Source organism: Daldinia caldariorum (genome assembly GCF_022478825.1).
Source record: "Daldinia caldariorum strain CBS 122874 unplaced genomic scaffold F4812scaffold_19, whole genome shotgun sequence".
Lineage (NCBI taxonomy): Eukaryota > Fungi > Ascomycota > Sordariomycetes > Xylariales > Hypoxylaceae > Daldinia > Daldinia caldariorum.
The window spans coordinates 489875-511331 of NW_025953055.1; the positions used below are offsets into that span (position 1 = coordinate 489875).

General features: G+C 46.1%; 8 protein-coding genes across 8 annotated transcripts; 3 read left to right on the top strand and 5 right to left on the bottom strand.

The window, feature by feature from the left end:
* Positions 1-1068: 1068 nt before the first annotated feature.
* Positions 1069-3214, bottom strand: F4812DRAFT_467190 (composite domain of metallo-dependent hydrolase). The gene is made up of 2 exons (XM_047938619.1): positions 1966-3214; positions 1069-1892 (listed from the first exon to the last, which is right to left on the bottom strand). The coding sequence occupies exons 1-2, from the start codon at positions 2691-2693 to the stop codon at positions 1160-1162; spliced, it is 1461 nt and encodes a 486-aa protein (XP_047786911.1). The 5' UTR covers positions 2694-3214; the 3' UTR covers positions 1069-1159.
* Positions 3169-5335, top strand: F4812DRAFT_467192 (NAD(P)-binding protein; the record flags this gene model as incomplete). The annotated part of the gene is made up of 3 exons (XM_047938620.1): positions 3169-3566; positions 4797-4990; positions 5070-5335. 3 exons carry the CDS (start codon positions 3169-3171, stop codon positions 5333-5335), a joined length of 858 nt encoding a protein of 285 aa, XP_047786912.1.
* Positions 5336-5681: 346 nt separating this feature from the next.
* On the bottom strand, positions 5682-7087 carry F4812DRAFT_442740 (alpha/beta-hydrolase). The gene is made up of 2 exons (XM_047935332.1): positions 6430-7087; positions 5682-6368 (listed from the first exon to the last, which is right to left on the bottom strand). The coding sequence occupies exons 1-2, from the start codon at positions 6677-6679 to the stop codon at positions 5809-5811; spliced, it is 810 nt and encodes a 269-aa protein (XP_047786913.1). The 5' UTR covers positions 6680-7087; the 3' UTR covers positions 5682-5808.
* A 188-nt stretch (positions 7088-7275) lies between these two features.
* F4812DRAFT_160643 (uncharacterized protein) lies at positions 7276-8357 on the bottom strand. The gene is made up of 2 exons (XM_047929818.1): positions 7972-8357; positions 7276-7920 (listed from the first exon to the last, which is right to left on the bottom strand). Exons 1-2 carry the CDS (start codon positions 8104-8106, stop codon positions 7375-7377), a joined length of 681 nt encoding a protein of 226 aa, XP_047786914.1. The 5' UTR covers positions 8107-8357; the 3' UTR covers positions 7276-7374.
* Positions 8358-8531: 174 nt separating this feature from the next.
* On the top strand, positions 8532-9595 carry F4812DRAFT_442743 (uncharacterized protein). Its single transcript, XM_047935333.1, has 4 exons — positions 8532-8847; positions 8925-9011; positions 9094-9229; positions 9289-9595. Exons 1-4 carry the CDS (start codon positions 8829-8831, stop codon positions 9356-9358), a joined length of 312 nt encoding a protein of 103 aa, XP_047786915.1. The 5' UTR covers positions 8532-8828; the 3' UTR covers positions 9359-9595.
* Positions 9596-9672: 77 nt separating this feature from the next.
* On the top strand, positions 9673-11948 carry F4812DRAFT_467193 (fungal-specific transcription factor domain-containing protein; the record flags this gene model as incomplete). The annotated part of the gene is made up of 3 exons (XM_047938621.1): positions 9673-9771; positions 9829-10352; positions 10408-11948. The coding sequence occupies exons 1-3, from the start codon at positions 9719-9721 to the stop codon at positions 11946-11948; spliced, it is 2118 nt and encodes a 705-aa protein (XP_047786916.1). The 5' UTR covers positions 9673-9718.
* Positions 11949-12416: 468 nt separating this feature from the next.
* On the bottom strand, positions 12417-15619 carry F4812DRAFT_160670 (uncharacterized protein). The gene is made up of 3 exons (XM_047929819.1): positions 13698-15619; positions 13137-13646; positions 12417-13079 (listed from the first exon to the last, which is right to left on the bottom strand). The coding sequence occupies exons 1-3, from the start codon at positions 15418-15420 to the stop codon at positions 12517-12519; spliced, it is 2796 nt and encodes a 931-aa protein (XP_047786917.1). The 5' UTR covers positions 15421-15619; the 3' UTR covers positions 12417-12516.
* A 5220-nt stretch (positions 15620-20839) lies between these two features.
* Positions 20840-21452, bottom strand: F4812DRAFT_442755 (uncharacterized protein; the record flags this gene model as incomplete). The annotated part of the gene is made up of 2 exons (XM_047935334.1): positions 21329-21452; positions 20840-21260 (listed from the first exon to the last, which is right to left on the bottom strand). Coding segments are annotated over exons 1-2 (418 nt in total), but the record flags the coding sequence as incomplete, so codon positions are not given.
* Between the last annotated feature and the right edge of the window lie 5 nt (positions 21453-21457).

The window sequence follows — 21457 nt, forward strand, 5'->3', positions numbered from 1 at the left end:
CAAAAGACATATGACGAAGTATTATGGCTTGCCATTAGTTTCGTAGCAGTTTCTACACATGCCAAAAAGGCGTCACGGTGAAATTCTTGTAGTTTAATAGCTAGACTTGACCTAACTGCAATCGTTATGCCAGAGTCGTCCCCTCTGGCACAACCACCACATTTGCTTTAAGACGACTTGACCACCCCTACGGTTCTACAACTTAACACCTTTTGCCAAAATGTATTCCAGCGTATTCAGGAATCACTGGAAGTAATGTATCCCATGATACAGTATGTGTATTACGCGAATTGAGTATAACGGCACTAGGACTCACCGTCTTAGGTTCTGAAGACCCAGCAAGGCCACCGCGATATGAACTAGTAGATCCAAGGGCACCCGGCCAACCTCTGAGAGTTGATACCCTACGCTGCTCTACCCGGTAAACAACACAGGTATAGGCAGCTGATAATAAGACTCGGGAGCTACTCGGAGAGATTCCATAGGCCGGAACAACGGGTGGCACCGCCGCACCGCCGGCTTGGTCGGTCTTACGGGAATACCGAAATGTTTAGAAGCCTTATTACAAAGATTCTCAGATATATGTTTTCTCTGTGAGTCTCTATTGGGAGTTGGGCTAGGAACCTATTCAGAGGTTCGACTATATCTTCAGGGGTCGCCTGAGATTAGCTAACTGTCTTGCTATGGCACCTATCGCAGATACGAATACTCGTACCACGCCTATTTCCAGTGATCTCAGCCCTCTACCCCTCTACTCTCCCAGAATATGCGAAAATATTTACTAGTTCAGTCAGTCGTGGTCGAAATGCTCATAAACCCCGGTTTGAAGCTCACCAGCTAGGCGCTGTGGATAACGAGTCTGACCCGAGAAAGCAACTTATTACCTCCCGTATGCGTCCTTGCCAATTCCTATAGAAGGATTGCTTAAAGCCCGTCTGCACGAAAGTCAATCATTGCTCAAGATCTACCACCAACCTGGCCGCTGCGAAACGATCATATTGAATAGTACAACCGTCTCCAGCTAGATCAAGTGGCGCTCGCAACATACAATTATGTCCATTTTGGTACCCCGGGTCCAAACTAAATTACAAACACCGAAAACGACTGCATTATGAATCATTTTCCTCTCCCGCAAAGTATCCTGCTACCCCTGACTCTTTCAAATTGTTAGGTTAGATCCAACTCCAGATCCGTCAGGATTGCTACCTATCACGATTTCTTTTGGACCATTCTCAATGTCGATCACATTTTTATGGACGTGTCCGTTTATCACGATAGCGTGTAGCCTGGAAGCATCCTGGAGAAGCTCGATATCCTCCAGCGGGTTCCCGTCGACCAAGATGACATCGGCGTAATAGCGAGGTAACACTTTCCCCAAGTCATCCGGATAGCCCATGACCTCTCCCCCCAGGGCCGTCGCAGCGATAAGCGACTCCTTAGGCGTATATCCGAACAAGTTGACAAAATGAGCCATGTCCTTCGCGTAAGTTCCGTGTGGCGCCCAGGCGAACCCGTAATCGCCGCCGGGGAGTATCTTAACTCCGCGCCTCTTGAGCTCTTTCATAGCTTTGGTTGCGGTTTCGACCTCGTGCACAAGGCCCCTTTTCTTGGCCATCTCCGGCGTGAGGCCGTACGGAGTCGCTTCTCCGGTGCAGCTCAGCAGGGGGAAGTTGATGGCTGGCGCTACGTAGACTCTGTCTTTGAGCCCCTCGAGCATGTCCATCCCTTCGGCGTCGACGTAGCTCGCGTGGTAAATCATGTCTACGCCCGCGAGACATGACATCTTCACAGAAGCTGCCGACCGGGCATGGGTGCATACGCGCTTGCCCCTATTGTGGGCCTCTTCGACAGCTGCCTTGGTCTCGGTAAGAGTATAGTAAGTCTCTTTCGATCTTATTTGCACAGTTTCTAGTTAGCAATCAACATAGGAAAATAACTATAGCATAGGTACCTAGGCATACATACCCCATAGTCTCATGAACGTAGTCGCCCGTCGTGCTCAGCTTAATATTATCAGCGCCAAGTTCAATAGCCTTCCTCACAACCTGTCGCATAGCGTCGGCGCCGTCGGCATATTGACTGATACTCGGAACGATCGCGCCACCCGTCGTCGCTATCTCCTGGCAATTGGCCAAAGAGCGGGGACCTGGGATCAGGCCTGATTTGATAGCATTCTTTACAGCGATGTCGAGGCGCGGCCGTGCGGAAGCCGCTCCGAAGCACATCGTGTATCCGTAGTTCAGGTATGTCTTCGCCGACTGCGCCGTCTGTAGCATGTGCTCTTCTAGCGGCGTTCTGGCTAAGCCGTCTAGCGTCGGCGAATTATTCCAGCTGAAGTGGGTATGGGCATCAACCAGTCCTGATATGAGTGTCTTTTTGCCTTGGCCGTCGATAACCAAGGTGTCGTCATCAGGGGCTTCGTCGACTTTACCAACTGCCTTGATTCTTTCTCCCTCGATGAGAACATCACCTGGATAGGGGTCTGCGCCGGTGGAATCGAAAATGTTGACGTTCTTAAATAAAATCTTTGCCTTATCGCCGTCTTTATGGTTGTTTATCGTTATATCAGCAGGCGTTGGCTTATAGAACGGTAGCCCGTTGATGGGACTAACTTCTGCCGTTTGATCAACCCAGAGGCCATCCGAGATAGGCACATGATGGCTATTAGGTTTGACGATATCTGCGGAGGCCATTTTGAACTAGAAGATGACGATATATGTGTAGTCGCGGGTAGAACAGGGGCAATAGGGGAGCTTGAGGATGATGAGAAGCTAAGTATACCCACTGCAGAACGAGGAATAGTACTGTCAGTCTCAACTAGATCCCAAGTCAAACCATCATATATACGTGGATTGACTACACCCTTTCCGCGTAGATCGTTTGGGGAGACCGTGGAGTATTTCCATACTTTCCGGGAAGTTGCCGTAAGGTTGCAACGCTGTCTTATGCCGTCTGACACTTCTCGGAGAGTTGCCGTACTTAGATGTATCAATACCTCCCATTGATGGTGGGGCATTTGGGTATCGTAGGAGGCTAACAGGAGGTAGGTTAGGTACCTTATAAGACGGTGTACGACATGACATTTCGGCAGTTGTTGGTATCCTCTCAATCTTTACAAACACATCCATTACCCCTATTCCTATTTAGTTTAATTTTCCTATAGAAAATATGACTGGTATTCAAAGCTTCACAGTCCTGTCGTTCGGGTTTGTCGGCCTCGGGAATATGGGCTCTGTGATGAGTTTGAACCTGGCCGGCTATGCCCAGAAGCAAGGATTCCCAAAGGTCAAACTATGGAATCGCTCTCGCGGTAAAGCTAATGAACTCGCTAAACAAGGATTCATTGAAGTAGCCGATACACTGGAGAGTATAGCAACAGACTGCACCATCATTCATACGTGCCTTGCAAACGACGAGGTTGCTCTCTCGGTTTACCGCCGGATTCTGACAGCTGCCAAGCCAGGACTTATACTCGTGGATCACTCAACATTATATCCAACGACATCCTCGACACTACATGCCGAAGCCGAAGCTACAGGCTCAAGTTTTTTATCTTATCCCATATTGTCAGAGGGATCCCGTGATATATGTTGTACATAAAGTGAACACTAAAAGCAGTAGTACGTAAAATATTAAATATATAATATATAATAGTGATTTATTAACACTTGCCTTTCGAAGCACTTTTAAGGGAGTAGCGTACTCCTTATATGCCCTGAGTTTACGAAGGGTTATTATCACCAATTTGCATTGACTGGGTAGGATCGATTTTTCCCAAATAGGCTCTTTTGTAGAGAATGAACGAGATTCCGGGCTTTTGATTGGATGCGAAAAGAAATAGCAGTTTTTTAAATGCGAATGTAATAAACATATTAAATAAAAAAATAAAAATTGCTAGAAAAAGAAGGAAATTTTATTTTATATAATTTTATATTTTGTTATATTTTTACGATTTTTATTTAAGTATATTTATGCGTTATAAGTTTTTAAATTTTTTAAATAAATATAAAAAAATCTTTTTTTAAAAAAATAAATATTATAAATGTATTATATAAAAATTATTAATAATAAATAATTTTTTTTATTTTTATGTATATTATTATTATAACGAATTTACATTTAAGTTTATTAAAATATAATGTTAATAAATTTTAATTTTTAAGTAAATAATAATAATATAAATTAAATGTTTATTAATAAATAAAAGTAATTATTATAAATTTTATTATATGCGTAATTATTTTATTTTAAAATAAAAAGTTTTTTTTTCCGCTCGAATTTCTTTTTATATTATTATAATTTTTTATTAAATATTTTAAAATTTTTTAAATTTATTTATTATAAGAATTATTATTATTTATTTATTTATTTTAATATTTAATTTATAATTATTATATTATTAAAAATTATATTATTAAAAATCTTATTTTTAAAATCTTATTTAAATTATATTATAATAATAAAACAATTATTTATTAATTTTTAATAAATAATTTACATTAATAAAAAAAACATTAAATTATTAAAAAAATCTCGTGATATATATCGTATATAAAGTAAATACTAAAAGCAATAACACGTAAAATATTAAATATGCAATATATAATAATAATCTATTAATGCTTACCTTTCGAAGCACTTTCGAAGGAGCAGCATACTCCTTATATACACTATCCTAATGGGCCGTAAGGCCCTATCCGTACTAATGCCTCATACCCCTGACACATATTTGGCCCGCCTGCTGTTGCTGCGACCGCAGGGCTTTTAGTTGTACTATCTGGTAATGAGAAATCTAGGGCTGTATTAAAGGAGTATATCGTACCAACAATTGGAAGAGCCATTATCGACTGCGGCGAAGACACGAGAAAAGAGGCACTTCTCAAGATCTTAGGAAACAGCTGTATTCTTGGTACGATCGAGCTCATGTCGGAGAATTTCACTCTAGCCGAGAAAGCGGGATTTGACGCCAGGTTATTCTACGAATTTATACGTAAGTACACAGAAAAGAAAAAAGATACAACCATATATATCAGCTAACAAACTATCAAAACAATGGTTCCCTGCACCAGCTTGGGTAAACTACGGGAAGAAGATTCGGGACGGGGCTTTCAGTGGCGCCACGGGATTCACTCTGCCCGGCGGGATGAAGGACGCGACATACATACGGCGACTAGGTGCTGAAAATTCTACACCGACTCCTGTCATTGATCACGCATGGAACCATCTCACCACCGCTAAGGCTCTCGGTGGTGAGGGGTTGGATTGGAGTTCGTGCGCCGCCGGGATGCGAGTTACAGCGGGTTGCCACCGTTTAAGGGCGAAGACTTCAGTTTAAGCAAGGAGATATAATTAGGTAGACGTATGTACATTCAGATTAGCATAGATGCATTATGTAAGAGTCAGCCACGTACACTTCACCTCGTGGAAGTGATAAATTGATGTAAATTTGGCTTAGTGCATAATTGTACGCAATAGTATCACTGGCTACCACCTTTAAGGTACGTTCTCTACATATATCCTGTTAATTCTCTTTTCAGGGTATATAATCGTCTTGGTGGCTCAATATTGCAGTCTGTATGTCACAACATAGTAGCCAAGCCCCTATTATTACAAGTGTTGCATATACTAAGTTAGCTCGCACAGCATATAGCGAGCGGCAGTGAAATGGATATTCTTTAACAGGCCTAATAAGGGAAGCGCAGTGCCATGATGTATTGGTTCTAATATTCTAAATCCTATCGGCATAAAATACTAGTGTCCAAGCAAAGGACAACCAGAGTCACCATATCTTCTCTAAGCACTAGGACATCATGTAATATCCTTCGCGACCGAAATTATAGCCTTGACTGACTCCTCCGTACTCTCCAATGTATGCCAATGACCTGTGTCCTTGAAAACGACCCGCTTTGCTCCCGGTCTAATTTCCTTCACTATATCAGCTCCTGCTGTAGCTGTAGATATCTTGTCTTCTTCACCAGTAAGAACTAGAACATTGGCCTTAATCTGCTTCCACGCAGGCTCCGAACTTCCTGCCAGAGCATCCAAAGCCAAAGCATACCCTCTCGGGTCCTGTCTCGTCAGCATCTCTCTAGCCAGTGCCACCTCTCCTTTCTTGTTAACCAATGACTTAGGCGAGAATGCATTTGACACTACCGCATCAGCAACTGCTCCCATTCCCTGATTTCGAACAGCGGTGGCACGATCAGCAAGTGCTTTCTGGCCCGCTTCAGGAGGCGGTCTGACGGGACCAAAAGCTACAACCCCTTTTACGATATCAGGGTGCTTCGCTGCAAGGTGAAGACTGATGAGCCCTCCAAATGAGTGACCCACGACGAGAATGTCTTTCAATTCTAAGTGGCGAATTATTGCTAGTTCTGCATTAGAACATAAGGCGGATTTGGGTTTCTGTAAAGATGAAGCGGCCCATACCTTCGCAGTCTGCCAAGTATGACTCAACGCTTGTACTCTTGGGTAGAGAACTCCGACCATGACCTGCCCAGTCGAAGCGAACTAGATCGAAATCTTGCAAACCGGAAACCAGCGGTTGGAAGGTATTCGTGGTACCTCCAAGGCCGTGGACGAACAGAATACTTCTGGCTCCACTGCTGCCCTCGCGTTCGTAGAAAAGTTGAACGGAATCTCGGGGTACGTAACCGGACGACCTAATTTGCGAAGCCATGTTGAACGAGATAGTAAGGTATAACGGTGGTTATCGTGTATACCCTTACACTACAAGAAGAACACCCTTCTTTATACACCAGCTTATGATTTTTTGGAATAAGGTACGTAGTTCATGTTCCAAGTACATCAAGACCGGTACGGCAAGTTGCCGAATGCTCCCACTGCGGGATCCCAGCATACGCGTGCTTTGGTGTAACTCGCAAGTAGTTTCCTCCTGAATAGGTTGGAATGGAGGGGGGTCGCTATGACGTGCATTCTTGATGTTGGAGCGTGGGGAACTCGTGCTTAGGTCATAGTGATGCTTTGTCAGAAGGATCCCGTGATGTATGTCGTACATAGAGTGAATACTAGAAGCAGTAGCACGTAGAATATCAAGTATGCAGTGTATAGTAGTGACCTATTAACGCTTGCCCTTCGAAGCACCTTCGAGGGAGCAGCGTGCTCCTTATATACACAATCCTAGTGGGCCATAAGGCCCTATCCGTACTAGTGCTTCATACCCCTGACATGCTTCATGTTGGAAGAATACTAGTACAATTTCTACTACAATTCCAAGTTACCGCGTTATGGAATAAAATGACATTTATTGGAAGATGACGATGTTTCTTGTGGTAGTCCTAATACTCTTCCTAGCTACGCTGTAATATTATATAGTACAGAATGAAATCAAATATCGAGTTGCGTCTCGACGCACTAATCGAAATTATCGAATAAAGCTACAATGTAGGCGCTATACTCCTTAATAGCTTCCATCGCCACATCCTCCGCTCCAGGTCCTGTGATAGAAATCCAAGGTGCCCGAACAGTCTTTTTATGGGACTGGCGAACATCTGCTTGGACTGTCGTGAGCTTTCGGGCTTTTTCGACGAGAACAGGACTCCCGTCGATTCTTAAAGGCGTCCGCTTTTCCTCTGATGCTTGAAAAATGGCCGAAAACGATACATCTTTTGGACTAGCCTTTCCCTGGAACTCCTGCAACTCTGAGGGTACTTCATATGAAGGTGTCGTTGCTGATAATTCCCAAAGCTCTTGGCCTACAAGTCGCGAACCTGAATACGTCCATCCCACGAGCATTAGATTGCAAGGAAGAGACGCTTCGGAAAGAAGAGAGAATAGACGGAAAGCACTAATAAAAGCTGATTCCGATAAGCCGCCGTCTAGGGGGAAGGCGATAGCAATAGGTGCTATATCTGCATCGCGATCGCCTCGAGTAATATAATTGTTTCCTATGCTGTCTTCCTATTAACTTTATTAGATGTTATAAGTTCGAACTAGACATTTATCACGCACCGAGAACTGAAGTTTCTGCGATGCAGCGTATGATTTGAGTGCTTCCCTAAAGGGCGTATTAAGTGATGCTGGTATTGCATGAGGACCGACATAAGTCTTCTGAAGATTCGCAAGCGTATGGATGTCTGACATCATTACCTAACGAGTGCCAAACCGTTCGTTAATTTGGGGGAGACTTCATCATCGAACAGATAAGATAATAGGGTATTCTTAAGACGTATATCTATACCGGTGGTAATCCGGTAGGATGCCGGAGACACGGACTCCAAATCCATCGGATTACTCATAACATATGCGTTCACTTAGAAAATGTTACTGTTGTGCGGATAGATGCCTGTCAGAATGTTTGCAGTGCTAATATGACTGTCACTTGCACTACGACGGTGAGATTGTTGCGAAAAGATGTTTGACAAATGATGTATCAAAGCCCACCTTTGTTCATCTCCACGACAGCCGGGGCGGGGACACGGGAAGATGCCGGGGTAGTGGGACACTCCCCGTCATCTTGTCGACATCCTAGACAGCTTGTCTTACTTCAATTTCTCGTTTGCTTGGCGCGAGACTTCTCGATGTGCGGAGCGGAGTATCTAACTTGATGGACGGATATGTTATCGCCAGGATATGGCCGAATCTTTGAGTCCTATCGGAATCTTGTTTACTTCCTGTAGGCGGGACAGGATCAGCGAAATACAGAGCTATTGACAGTCTTGGGACGAGAAGACTTGTCGAATGGCGTATGAAATGCTCATGTTGTCAACTTATATTAAGTATAGTTCCTCTGCAACTAGAAATCGTTTTCTCTGCAATACTCGGCACAATACCTTAACTTAAATCAGAGCATCCATCTTCGCAAAGTCATGCCTTTATATCATATAGGTACCTCCTAACTTGGCCGTCCTTCTCAGGGTTTCATGGGAAACTTTAACCTTTAACAATGCTGACAGCGGTTCTAGTACTATTCCGGCTAAACCCGACAGTGACGGTGGAGACTTTGGAGGAATTCAAGAACCATGCTCGAGCAATGGTGTCCAAGGTTCCTGGTGGGTAGCCGTTATTGGACACACACTACAGTCAACGTACCATATTATTCGTCGAAAACTAACAGTGATGGTATAATATAAGGTCTCATAAAGCTCGAGATAAATAGTCCATTGCCTAATACGGCATATAGAAGCCAAGGATTTAACATGGGCATTGTAGCTATTCTGGAGAGGGCAGAGGACTTACCGATCTACACAACTCACCCAGCCCATTCACGGTAGGTTTCTGCATTATTCGTTTTAGGAAAGTCCGCATCAACTAACACGGATCGCTCAGTGTCCATGAGCTTCGCGAGGCGGTTGCCGATGGAGAGTCACTCGCATACGACTTGGAATTCCCGGCTTGATAAATATTCGCGATAATAGGTGCCTGAGTTAGCTAGTAAGATATTGACGACAGCTACTTAAGTACTTAGTGATAGGGTATAGAATGGTGTAACTGAGATCTTTTGCAAGGACACGGAATTAATCGCATATGGCCGTCCTGAAAATAATCTCCTAGATCTACGATTATAACTACACTCGTTGTCCTAACTTTGCGTACCTATGCATCCAACCCCACCTAACCACAGACGATCATTGAGTCCCTAGCTACCTAGGTATTGAACCAATCATAAATAATGCGACAACCCAATGCTAGGCCAGCGCGGAAGTATGGATTTGCTTGTTCAAACTGTAGGAGACGAAAAGCTAGGTGTAATGGTGCTATGCCGGCCTGCCAGAAATGTCTTTCGAACGGTGAAACTTGTTCGTACGACAAGTGAGCAGCATATCAGCACCAATTGAAAATGCGAACATATACTCAACATTTCTTTAGGGCCCCTTCAATAGCTTATGCTGTATCATTGCAAGATGAACTGCAAGCGTATAAGAACAGAATCGAGGAGCTTCGACGGGTCAAAGATAAAGATAGGGACGCCCTCCTGAACGAACCTATGAGAACAATAAACCCAAATGGAGGGAGATCCCGTGCATTTCGAAGCCCTCCCGATCTACAAAGCTATCAGCAACTTGATAGTGTTCCTGCTGAGAATATGGATTACACCACTGAGATGGCCTCAGTTGGCACAGACGGGCGAGTAAACTTCTACGGAAAGACAAGTTTGTACCACGTAGATCCTAAACATTTTGAAGAACATAGCCCTACATCTATATCGAGCTATGGCGATAGCACGGGAACTCATATTCACGACATGGCGGCCATGCCTTCGATATTCGAATTCCATGATATAGCTTCACTCCTAGCCGAAATACCACACGAACTCTTGAATGACCTCCTAGATACTTATTGGTGCTACCCACATCACTTTCATTGTGTATTATGCAAGCCCCTATTTTTACGTTCGTCTACTCTCGTAACCGCTTTATTTGTGTCAAGATTCTAACCGACTCCCAGGAGACCTATATACTCCAGGGCCATATGTTACCCCTTTTCTGTTATGTGCTGTGCTCGCACAAGCAGCTCGGTATTCCACACGGCGCGACGCCACCGAAGTCGGACAGACTTTTGCCTCTCGGGCTTTACAACTACTACCCAGTGACATTGACAAGGGCAGCTCCATCCCCACCATCCAAGGTCTTCTTATCCTGTCAGCGCGCGAGTGCGCTTGCGGCCGCGTCTCCCAAGGCTGGCTCTATTCCGGGACGGCATTTCGGATGATGCGAGATCTCGGGATAGACATATCTCCGAGAAAGCTCGGCCACCTGGCCAAGCAATTCACCGAAGAGGAGCTTGCCGTGCGCAAACAGGTCTTCTGGAGCTGCTATACCTGGGATAAGACTATGAGCCTGTGTCTAGGCCGAGCACCGGCCGTACATTGCTCCGTGGAACTTCCCACTCGAGACACGTTGCTATACGGGCACGACGCAGATGATGAAGTATGGCCACCGGTAACAACGCACAATTCGTTTGTGACCAGCCTCGTGGAGCAGAAGTCCCTGAGCAGCACGCGCTTTGTTGCATACTGCGAGCTCAGCGTTATCATCGAAAATATCCTCGACACGCTATACTCGCGACCACACAATAGGCGACAAGACGACCTGTTGGCATATATGAACATGACCTTGCAACGGTTACAGTCTTGGGCCGACCAGCTTCCCCCAGAAATATTCATTCAAGACACGACCTCGACGGCAATAGTCTCCCCGCCTTTATACATTCTACTCCTAAACCTGACATACCAAGCCGCCACAATACTCCTATGCCGACCGTACCGAACCCTACAACCTACCGCAAAAAAGCGATGTACCAAAGCCGCCAAAATGGCCGATACCTTGCTGATGCTGCACGTCAAGCGTTTCGGCTTCCGGTACATCACCTATCTAGAGACTTACACACTATTCGTCGCCTGCACCGTAAACGTGCTGGATTTCACCGAGAACGAAGCCTCCGCCGGAGATCTAGGGTTAGCTCGGGAGGCGAATGCCAGGCTTCACTTCGGGCTCGAGATCCTTAGACAGGCGAACAGTACTCCGGTGGCAGCTCGGTGCGCTTCGACGATCTGCCAGCTATTCAACAGGCAGAAGGCGTCGATGCGTAACGCCAATACGGAACGGGGCTCGGAGCAAGAGACGTCGCAGGCAACGGCTGATAGCTCCTCTCCAAGCGAGCTGGGAATTAATCCCAACGCCCAGACCTTTATGCCAACCCCCGCTTCCGCTTCCGCTTCATTCCAACAACCGTCCCTCGCCGTTGCCGAAGGGGAGTTCATCATCTCCTCCATCGTAGGCAGCGAGATCCCGTATATACAAGACGGGCACACGGACACGAACGCCGATGGCGACAACACAACATTCCAATCACATATCATCCCCGTCGAAACGCCGCTCAGATGGCTGCCCGAGAACGTGCAGGACGACGGGAGCTGGATGCTAATGACGGCCGATGGCGATTTCAACGGGGACTTTGACTTGGAGCCTATCGCGGGTTTGTCATAGCAGAGGCCGACTCCTCTCCAATCCTCCGTCGATAGTCGCTATTCACGTGTAGGATTTTTGGCATAATCTCCGAAGGAAATCTATGTCAGGTGGTTTACTTTTGAGTACCCGTGAGTAACCTAGTAATAAAGAGGGAAATGGATCGGAGAACAGATGTAAGTTTTATTTCCGCATCTCCTATTCCAATCAAATATGACAGGTACCCAGGTAGGTACCTACCGATGAAGCGCCAGTGATTGAACTCATAGACACATCTTCCAAGAACAAAACTTCTTGTTTATTAGTAGCTTGAAGAGCTGGGTATCTCGATAGGTATACAAAAGAAAAAAAGAAAAAAGATAGTCGTAACAGCCACCCTGTACTATGCATGCACGCTATTTGCAATGAATACCTATTCACCCCCTTTTTTTTGTGCGTACGTCAACTTTTTCCGACGATGCTGCGATTTCAAATTGCGCCACCAAACCGATCCCACACCAAGAAAACCAAAACTTTGTATAGTCCGTGTGGGACTCGAAAACTGCTTTCTCGTGCTTTCTTTATTAATACTCCTCGCTCGATGCTTTATTTACTCAACTCGGATAATGACTTTCCATCCGAGAGCCCCCGCTTCTCTTATGGCACAAGATAAGCAGCCCCTCCTACGGCGGCTGATTATAGCGTTCCAACCCCTCTCGGCGCACAGAGCGCGGACAAGGATTTCGAGGTCGGACCCGAACTGTCTCCTACGCGTTCCGAGTTGCATCTTGGCCTCGGGACTAGAGCTTGGCGGGTTGATCCTCTCTATCTTGCTGAGGGATGATGCTGCTGTGCTTGGTCGTCTCTCTAGCTCGAGCGAACTAGAGGTCCGTAATGGTGACATATTGGTAGCTTCCATACCAAATGATGATGAAAGAGAAGACATACGGGACAGTGAAAGCATGTCCGGTGATTGTGGTGGCGCAAAGCCTGTCACACAATCAATTACCAGGAACCGGGGAAGCCTATTGGAGATGGAGATGGAGGAGTGGCTTCTCGAATGACCTTTTACTGGTACTTTGCTCAATAGTTCCTCCAGACTTGCAGATTGGTGATTTATAAGATCTGTTAAATGGATTGCTGTATAATGATAGAATCGATGAAGTGGGTGACCTGATACATATTAGTTAGATACTGGTACATTAAGAGGAGCGATGCGCGGATACTAACCTGTGATATGTGCCGGACTGGAAGATTTTTCACTGAAATTGTGGCCTCCGACGTCTATTTGCTGAATAGTAGGGCTGGTAGGTGATTTAAAATACTTTACATAAGAAGAGGCGACACAAGGGTGAGCCGTAACAAAGTAAACGTCGTTGGAAAGCGTAAAGCTGTGTTCTTCGTCTCGTTCGAGGCCATCGTGGGACATTGTAAAACTTACAGAAGCAGGGTATGTCTGAATATCTGCGCCTGCATCCTGGTTTAAACCCGAAAGCGGGCGGAAACTTCTATCCGTAGTAGGGGTTGTGGTTACGCTGTCTACCGGAGCATTTAGATTTAACGATTTGAGCTCTATTCTGATATTCGATGGAGGTGGATTGGGATACGCGTTTTCGTACGGGATTATAAAGTCGGCGGGCAGTACACTTGAAGGATCAGCATCACCAAGAACATCTGATTCGCGTTCGATGGTTGTTTTCCCCCATATCCTGGCTTTTCTTCCGGTACGGGCGAGATCGGCTATAATGGTAAGTAACTTGAATAGAATTGGATCAAAATGACAGGGCTTACCTGGGATGGCATCAACTGCAATATCAAACCAGCCGTCACCAAGTCCCTGAGGAATCACATCACTCGATATCCAGCCCATGCACTCTGCCGCACCCTGTCCAGCAGCCAAGACGCGGCCCACGATGCAGGCCGTGCTCCAGAAACTCTTCCCACTGTAGACAAAACCACCACTAAGATTTGCCACCGGACCGAGCCTCGTCAATACCTCTTCATCAACTTCGAGTAGAGTGGACATGAGATGGTGCGATAACATTTCACCCGGTAGGATTAAGCCAGATACATATGATTTCGAAAACCAACCAGACGCATGCAATGCAGCTTTGGTATTCCTCTGTCTAGATGGTTGTCTCCTCTCGCGTACCGATGATGCATCATCGGAGAAGTATGAGGAGCGACGGGAATCGTAATCAAGGGGAAGCGTAATGACGGGGGTCGCTTTAGCCAATGCCATAGCCCTTTCAGATAAGTTTGTGCCAGAATATTGTATACCTGGCCATCGTAGCTTTCGTGCGAAATGCATTAAGCCGTAAACCTGTCGCTCGCTGTATTTACCTTCTATCGTATACACATGCTCGGACTGAAGGTTATGACGATGCTGGGTATGGTCAACATAATGCGCCCCGTACATGTGCTCGTGCTTAAGATTTATCCTGCTCGTCAAAGAAGAGAGCCATCCTTTAGGCGCGGATGATTCGGAATGGTTATCCTGTTGCTTTTTAACCCTGATATTTTCGAGCCACGATCGAGCTAGAATCAAGGACCATCTAACAGAGACATTTGCCTCCTTTTCAAATTTGTGTATCTCAGACGCCTTAAGGCTTTGGCCTACACCGCACTCATCGCCCTCCGTGATGGCGTCTAATCGAATGAGGAGTTCGCAGGCAATGAGAATTTGAAGCAGAAGCCAATATCTTTCCTCGCTCCGATCTTGTGCATCGTTTCCTTCGTTGATAGTTGCCCCGTCCAAGATCTCATCATCCAACGGGAAGGCCCACAAAATTTGGCCAAGGCGGATCCTCCATTCGACACGGGAAAAGTCGGTCCAAGCATTTGGCGCCGCCAGTACCTTCACCAAGGCATGAATCTGAACAGCCAAACTGTAAGGATCTCTGGGGTCGATGACTTTTGTTGGCGGAAGGAGAATTTTGGAGAATAGCTCATCGTAAAGCTCCCGGGATTTCGTGCGAACACCCCTTCGCTCAGCCTGATACCTCTCCTCACACTTAATTAATTGTTCCATGATAGCTGAATTCTCGAGATGTCGCAAGCCATCCTTGGAGGTTATCAACCTCTGGCGCTGCTCTACAATGACACGGCCCTTAGATCCTAAGCTGTTGAAGCCGTACTGCTCCTCCTGCAGGGCATCGGCAATAAAAATTTCCAAGGCAGCCTGATAGCCAATGGTGCCTTTCTCTGAACCTTGCATGCTAAGCATGTTTGGTCGCTCCTGGCACCTTGCATTAAAGTGAGGCCGCTTCTTGCTAGATGGTGAAGCTACGGATAAGGGATCTCGGAGAATGATGCGAGGCCCGGCCGTGACGCAGCCCCAGGCATTATCCCCTATTTGAACATGATCGGTTAGGTCTCTGATGCTTAATTCTTCATTCCAGGGGAAAGCCACGGATGGATGCGGGGCACCGGTGCCGTGGCCTTGAGACCGAGCGAAGAATTGCGGAGCTCCGGAGAATAACTTCTCGATCTCGGTATCGGTCAATGCTGCCATGATGCGATGTAGTTTTAAAACAGGCTTGCGAGGCCTGCCATCGACTTTGTCTATAGTGCCCGGCGGAGGCGGAGATGGAAGTGGTTTGTTAGAATTGACGGGAACACGCGGAGATAATGGTGGTCTCTCAGTAGATGGCCGGGCACTTGGAATCTGCTGAGAGGTTACGAGCGGTGTTAGTGGTAAACTCCGAAAAGTACTCCTTGTGAGCAGCGCTTGTTACAGAAGATGTTGAACACGTGAGATGTATCAGAACTCGAAAATCGATATAAGACATTCAGCTGCAAAAACTACTTAGTCTCAGCTAGTATATGAAAGAATAAGAAAATATTGAAAGGAACAAGAGGATTTGAAAGGAAAACAGCGCATGCAGGGTCTAGGTAGAAACATCAGCTGAGGTCATAAGACAAGCCCGTTTATAAGGGGTCGCGGTTTATTCAACAACTGTTGCACTTTCCCCCGCCTCACCGGACTGGGTTGGGGACTGAATTGGGGACTGAACTTTAATTCCATGGATTGCATTGCATTGCATTGCAATTTGTACAATACAATGCTTGTACAATTACTTGTACAACGCTTGGATTGGGGGGATAAACTCGTATGTGGTGCATCTGGCAATTGCCATTGCATTGACCATAATGAACTGACTACCACTTGGCGGACACGTGCTCCGACAAGGATAGTGTGGTACCTAATGTGGAGGGAGAAAAAAGGCAGGGGCGGTAAGGGTTGCTGTAAAAGGAAATTATGGTAGGTACAGTACCGTAGTTTCTGCTGTGTTGGCCTTTGTTTTCTCCGCATTCGATGTACTTATACTTCCGCCGGTAGCTCTGGATGTGGTTGCGGACGTGGTTGTAGCCGTACCTGTCGGAGTCGTTGTTGCATCCGCGACGGCCGCGCTTCTACGTATTTTCTTCCAACTTGAATCTAAACTCAAACCAACGCTTGCGCCTACTTCTGCACCAGCATCTGCGCTCGAAGTTTTTCCTGCATAATATCCACTTCGTCTCCGCGATCCTTCATCTTTACTCACTCCAACCCCTCTGATTACTCTGATGCCTTTTTGCAACTTATTTCGTATTCGTCCCTGAGAAGTTTTGCGACTTTTCTCTTTTGGCCAATGCACGAATTCTCGAATCCGAGCATAACTAGATGAGCGTTTTCGCCGTTTGCCATCATTCGGTTCCTTGCTGTCGGTAATAAAGATCAGTGCCGAAGGCTTAAACACAGCCAATGATGGCATCCTCATGAGTGAATCGTGTGCACTTTGCCGGCGGCTTAAACTAAAAACGTCAAACACGACGTCCGACGGTATATTGTGCGAAAAGTTCATCGTGGTTTCAAAAAAAAAAAAAAGAAAAAGAAAAAAAATCGTCTTACTGCCTATGGTTATAAGTGTGCCATGAGGGTCCACGAGGATCCATGAGGATAACCGCCAAGACACCCAGTTGAAGTCAAGATGGGGCTGGACCTAAGATATTGAGTTCGAGTGAGGTTCAGAAACTAATCGGCGTGATCGTCTATGTTGCGGTCTTCCCGAGACATATGCTGGAAGACGATGATAGGCGCATTCAATTCCAGATGGAAATTTTAGATTGCACAGCTATGGGGGACAAGGCCGGGCGGCTATACGGCCATATTAAAACCAGCCGGCCGTATCAAGCATCCGATCTATCTTTGTATGCGCCAAGCTAACATTCAAAGTGCCGGACGTCACAGTCCATGACAGATGGATTCGGGCGATGGGTACTCATACCCATGTAATCAACCCGCGATGGCTTATGAATGAGCAAGATAGTCAGCCGGTAAGCTACCTGAACTACCTATCTTGTACATTTTTAGGTTGTTTCAAGTCACTTTTACTACCTCATAGACCTCGGAGGTCGAATGTGCAGGGGGGGATATCTACTATACGAGAATTGGTACATAATTCGAAATTCGCCCTTAATATGCTACATCTACATGGTCGGTAGCTTCTAACGCCGTCAATACTATGTAAGGTACCTATCTGATCATGCGTCTTATTCCGACGGTTGTGGACTTTTCTCATACCTTACGTATGCGACAGCCGCACACCGACATTATTTCACGCTATATAGCATCCACGTTCGTCGCTAGGGCTCACTTACAGTTTCAGCCATAAATGCCTGACGTGGCTCGCGTGGGCGACCCATATAGTACATGTAACCATAGATAGATCCACCAGATCGTTCGCTTCGCACCACCCATGCGAACCGCGATTCTATCCTCTAGAAGCAGAAACGTGGAATCGGCCTACTATGCCAGTTCCGTTTAAGCCGCCAACCAAATATAAACCGCTATCGGGTTCTCCGTACGGGATGAGAGCGCTCTTGTTTACGACTTCGAAACCATGCTAGCCTTATGGTGCTTCTTCACTGCTTTAGAATTATTCCCGAAACATCTCTTATCCAAATCCTGAGCAGTGCCGTATAAGTTTGATAATATTAGCACTTTAATTTAAAACATAGGTGGCCTTTCACACTCAGCCTTTCAACCCCATAGATTCGAATGTATTAACTTCATTTATATGGGACGCGTTGACTGATGTCTTAGTGGAAAAAAAAACCTTGCTTCTATAGAATATTCCAAGGTAAATAATTCGCATACGATGGTGTAACATTGAATCCTGAAGCTTGAGGCGCTGCTTCATACGCTAACCCAATGGCATGTTGGATTATATGACATACTATGTACCCACCAACACAATTGTCCTATTATAATTCGGGAATGACTGCAAGCCAATGATCCTGACCTTGTTGGATTCTCAATTACATCCGTAGGGCGTCCAGGTATATCATCCTACGGTAGCCCAGTTCGGTTCCGGATGTAGTATTCTAGAATCGCTCCAAAGGCGATAACCACGGCGATCGGTTACAGCTCATAGTGATCATAGAACTTCTCATTTGATCCGAGGCTAATGTCCATCCAGTTGGTGTCGAATCTTATAGCTGATGTTGGTGATGAGTTGCTATCCACGTATTGAGCTGGCAAGACTTTAAATAGTACTACGAATCACCAACATCGGAGTTGTCCGTGGTCAGTCAAATTGGCGGTATTGGATGTACTTATTGATAACGCTGGCCATGGAGCCTTTCTATAGGATCTTCTGATATCGCCTCCCGCGAATCCATACTTGTTATTACCGTACCGAGAGGTCTTGAATCGCGGGTATACGCAGTACTTCGCGCGTCATAAGCACATTTCAAGGTTTCAAGGTCTAAGCTGTCCATTTCCTTGGTCACGTCCAGTTCGTGTTCGTCAAGCCATTCTTGGTCCGACTGGGACCTAAACTGGGGGTACTCGCAATGACTATGACAAGTCTACAGATATCAAAGATTCCAGTCGGAATAAAAGAGCAGATATGCTATCGACAAGGCTAATGGAGTATGAGCTGACTGTTTTGGTTGAAAATTATGCGAGGACATGAAGACATGAAGTTCACGTGGAAGTTTAGGTATAATCATTTAGCCTAGGAGTCGAGACATGTTTCATCCATCATTGCCAACTCATGTGGCACTGCCAACCGCCATATCTACAGGACGCAAGATGAGTCCCCGTGACGAAAATCCTCTTTTCTCAAATCCAAACCGCCCTGAGCGAATCATGTCGATTGCGCTTTCACAAGCAGTTTTCGTATCACGCGAAATTCATCCCACGGTCAGCCTCCTCTTGGTATGGGATATTATCCATCCTCTCTTTCTCAACTTGTCATATAGTACCGACCCTAGAACGGAAACCTATCTGTCCGGTTTCATCCATTTTGCGGAGTCCAACTTCTCTCATAAAAAAAATAGTAACGTTCGAGAAATATAGATCAATTCCCCATTCCCAAGGATACAACGTGTTTTGCCTTGTAAACGAACAATATACAATGGCAATCAATGTAGCTTATATTGACGGCCTCAATACCTAACATCATACGCGGAGTTGTCTGGAGAATTCGTCCACTTAGAATTAACAAGCTGTTTCTTCTCTCCTATCCCTATCGGTTGTCTTTTTAGAAACATATTCTCTAGAAGGCGTACCAGAAAGAACACTATGCGCCCTGTCAACCCCGGCAAGGTAAGCAAGCCAGCTACCGTTTAGGTAGGTCGATGGCCCTTTAGGCATCAATTCTGCCCAGGGTCATTGTGGTGGACTTGACGAATGTGATGGCTAGTATCATCAAGACAGCGGAGCGGAGTCTGCGCCTGGGCTTACCCGACTGCAGATGGTTACTGCAAGCGGTCCAGAGGAGGCATAAGGCTTTCTTCCTAGCCTTAAGAACATTCGATAGTGCGTCAAATGCCGATCCTTTAGCTAGGCGGATGGTCATAAATACAGAGCGTTCCAGGTCCTCGGAAACATCATAAAGCCACCACGACAATATCCGTCTCCCACTAGACCATCTTGTTCCGGCCCTAACACACAAAAGATGCAAAACGCCCCTGAAAGCCGGTACCCTTGTCAAATTCTGCATTGCCTACAGTAGCAGGTTTAAACTACTGCAGTAGCTAGGACCTGCTGCTGCAGTCAGCTTGCTGTCGTGCGGGAATTTCTTAGACGCGACGGGGGAAACAACCGCTCTCGAACGAAGGCCTCTAGAGATTGCATACATGGCAATGTTGTTGGCGTGATATTACCTAGCTGAAGCGTCTGTTACAGGGTTAAGCTGACTCTGGGTGGTCAGCATAGGGACAACAGCCCTTCAGCCCTTGGTTAAGTGAGTCTGACACGAACAACATGCGTTGCCATTTAGCCGCAGAGCGCGACCCAATAATCAGAGCGACCCATGGTTCAGGTCGTACATGGACTGTAAACAAATTACCGTCTCGTGGCGCAATAGTAAAATAATGGCTGGTGTGGGTTGCGACGGTATCACGGCGGCGTTCTGGCCGCTGCTCCTAGGAAGTTAGATTAGCCATGAATTTCGCGTCGTTGAAAAATGCCTAGAGGGATGTGAGGCATGAAGTAGTGTTATCAAGAGTCAAGTATCGCCTCTGGGGTAGTCGTGTACTCCTCGCCCAGTCAGCACGTAACAGATACAATATTTGGAGACCACATGTATTCGAAATAGACCCAGTCACATAGCGATGCCCTGCGCAAATCGTACGACAATATTCTTCTATTAACCGTATCGAATCCCATTAGGACGATCCTAGGCCATCAAACATGAATCATTCCCCCCTTGGCAATGTTGGGTATAATGCCATCCTAAACGCCCTTTAACGCCGTGTATGCTCACAAGCTACTGGGAAACCACCAGCTCAAATATGTGAGCTGGGGAGTTCTCAAATTCGATAGCCTAAAACGCGGCGCGACGCGACGCGTCCAATTATACCGGCGGTGTGTCGTGGACTACGACCAGTAGATACTTAATTTCGGGGACGATTACGAGCTCTTGTTTCCTGGTGCGCAGCCTCAACAACTTGAGCTCATCCTATAATTATCCATTCTATATTAGTCCCATCTTCTCTTCTGGGTTTTTTTTTAATGGTACCGCTGAACGTTGAAGTTGACGATTTACCTACCTCGCTGTCAATCTCGTCGACCAAACTCCCCGCCGTAGTTAAGAAGCCCCATACCAGGCCGGCGAGCTCCTGCGCGGCTTGTGTCTCGTTGTCCGTGCTCGTGCTGACGTCGGCCGAAAAGGAACCGCTGGTAGGGCTCGGTAGAGAGTTCTTATTTTCTATGGATCGCGCGGGTCGAATGGTAGAGATCTGACCGTTCGTCTTCAGCACGGCGCCGTTAACCCGGTCCAGCATGAGCCAGGCCTTCACCCCAGGCTTCTTAGACAGCCGGTGGAGTGCTTCGTCTATGGATTCCGTGTTGACGGAAGGCTGCGTACGTGATTAGTCAGATTACCTGTGCATTATAATTTATAATTTCAGAGATTTGTAACCCTTACCGATGCCTGTTCTGCCATGTCTTCTTGTGACTAGCTAAGGTGAAAAACTTCCTTGGATTAATTGTAAAAGGGGACTGCCCTCGGTATGACATGAGAGCTCATATAGAGCTTAAGCCACCAAGACAGGAC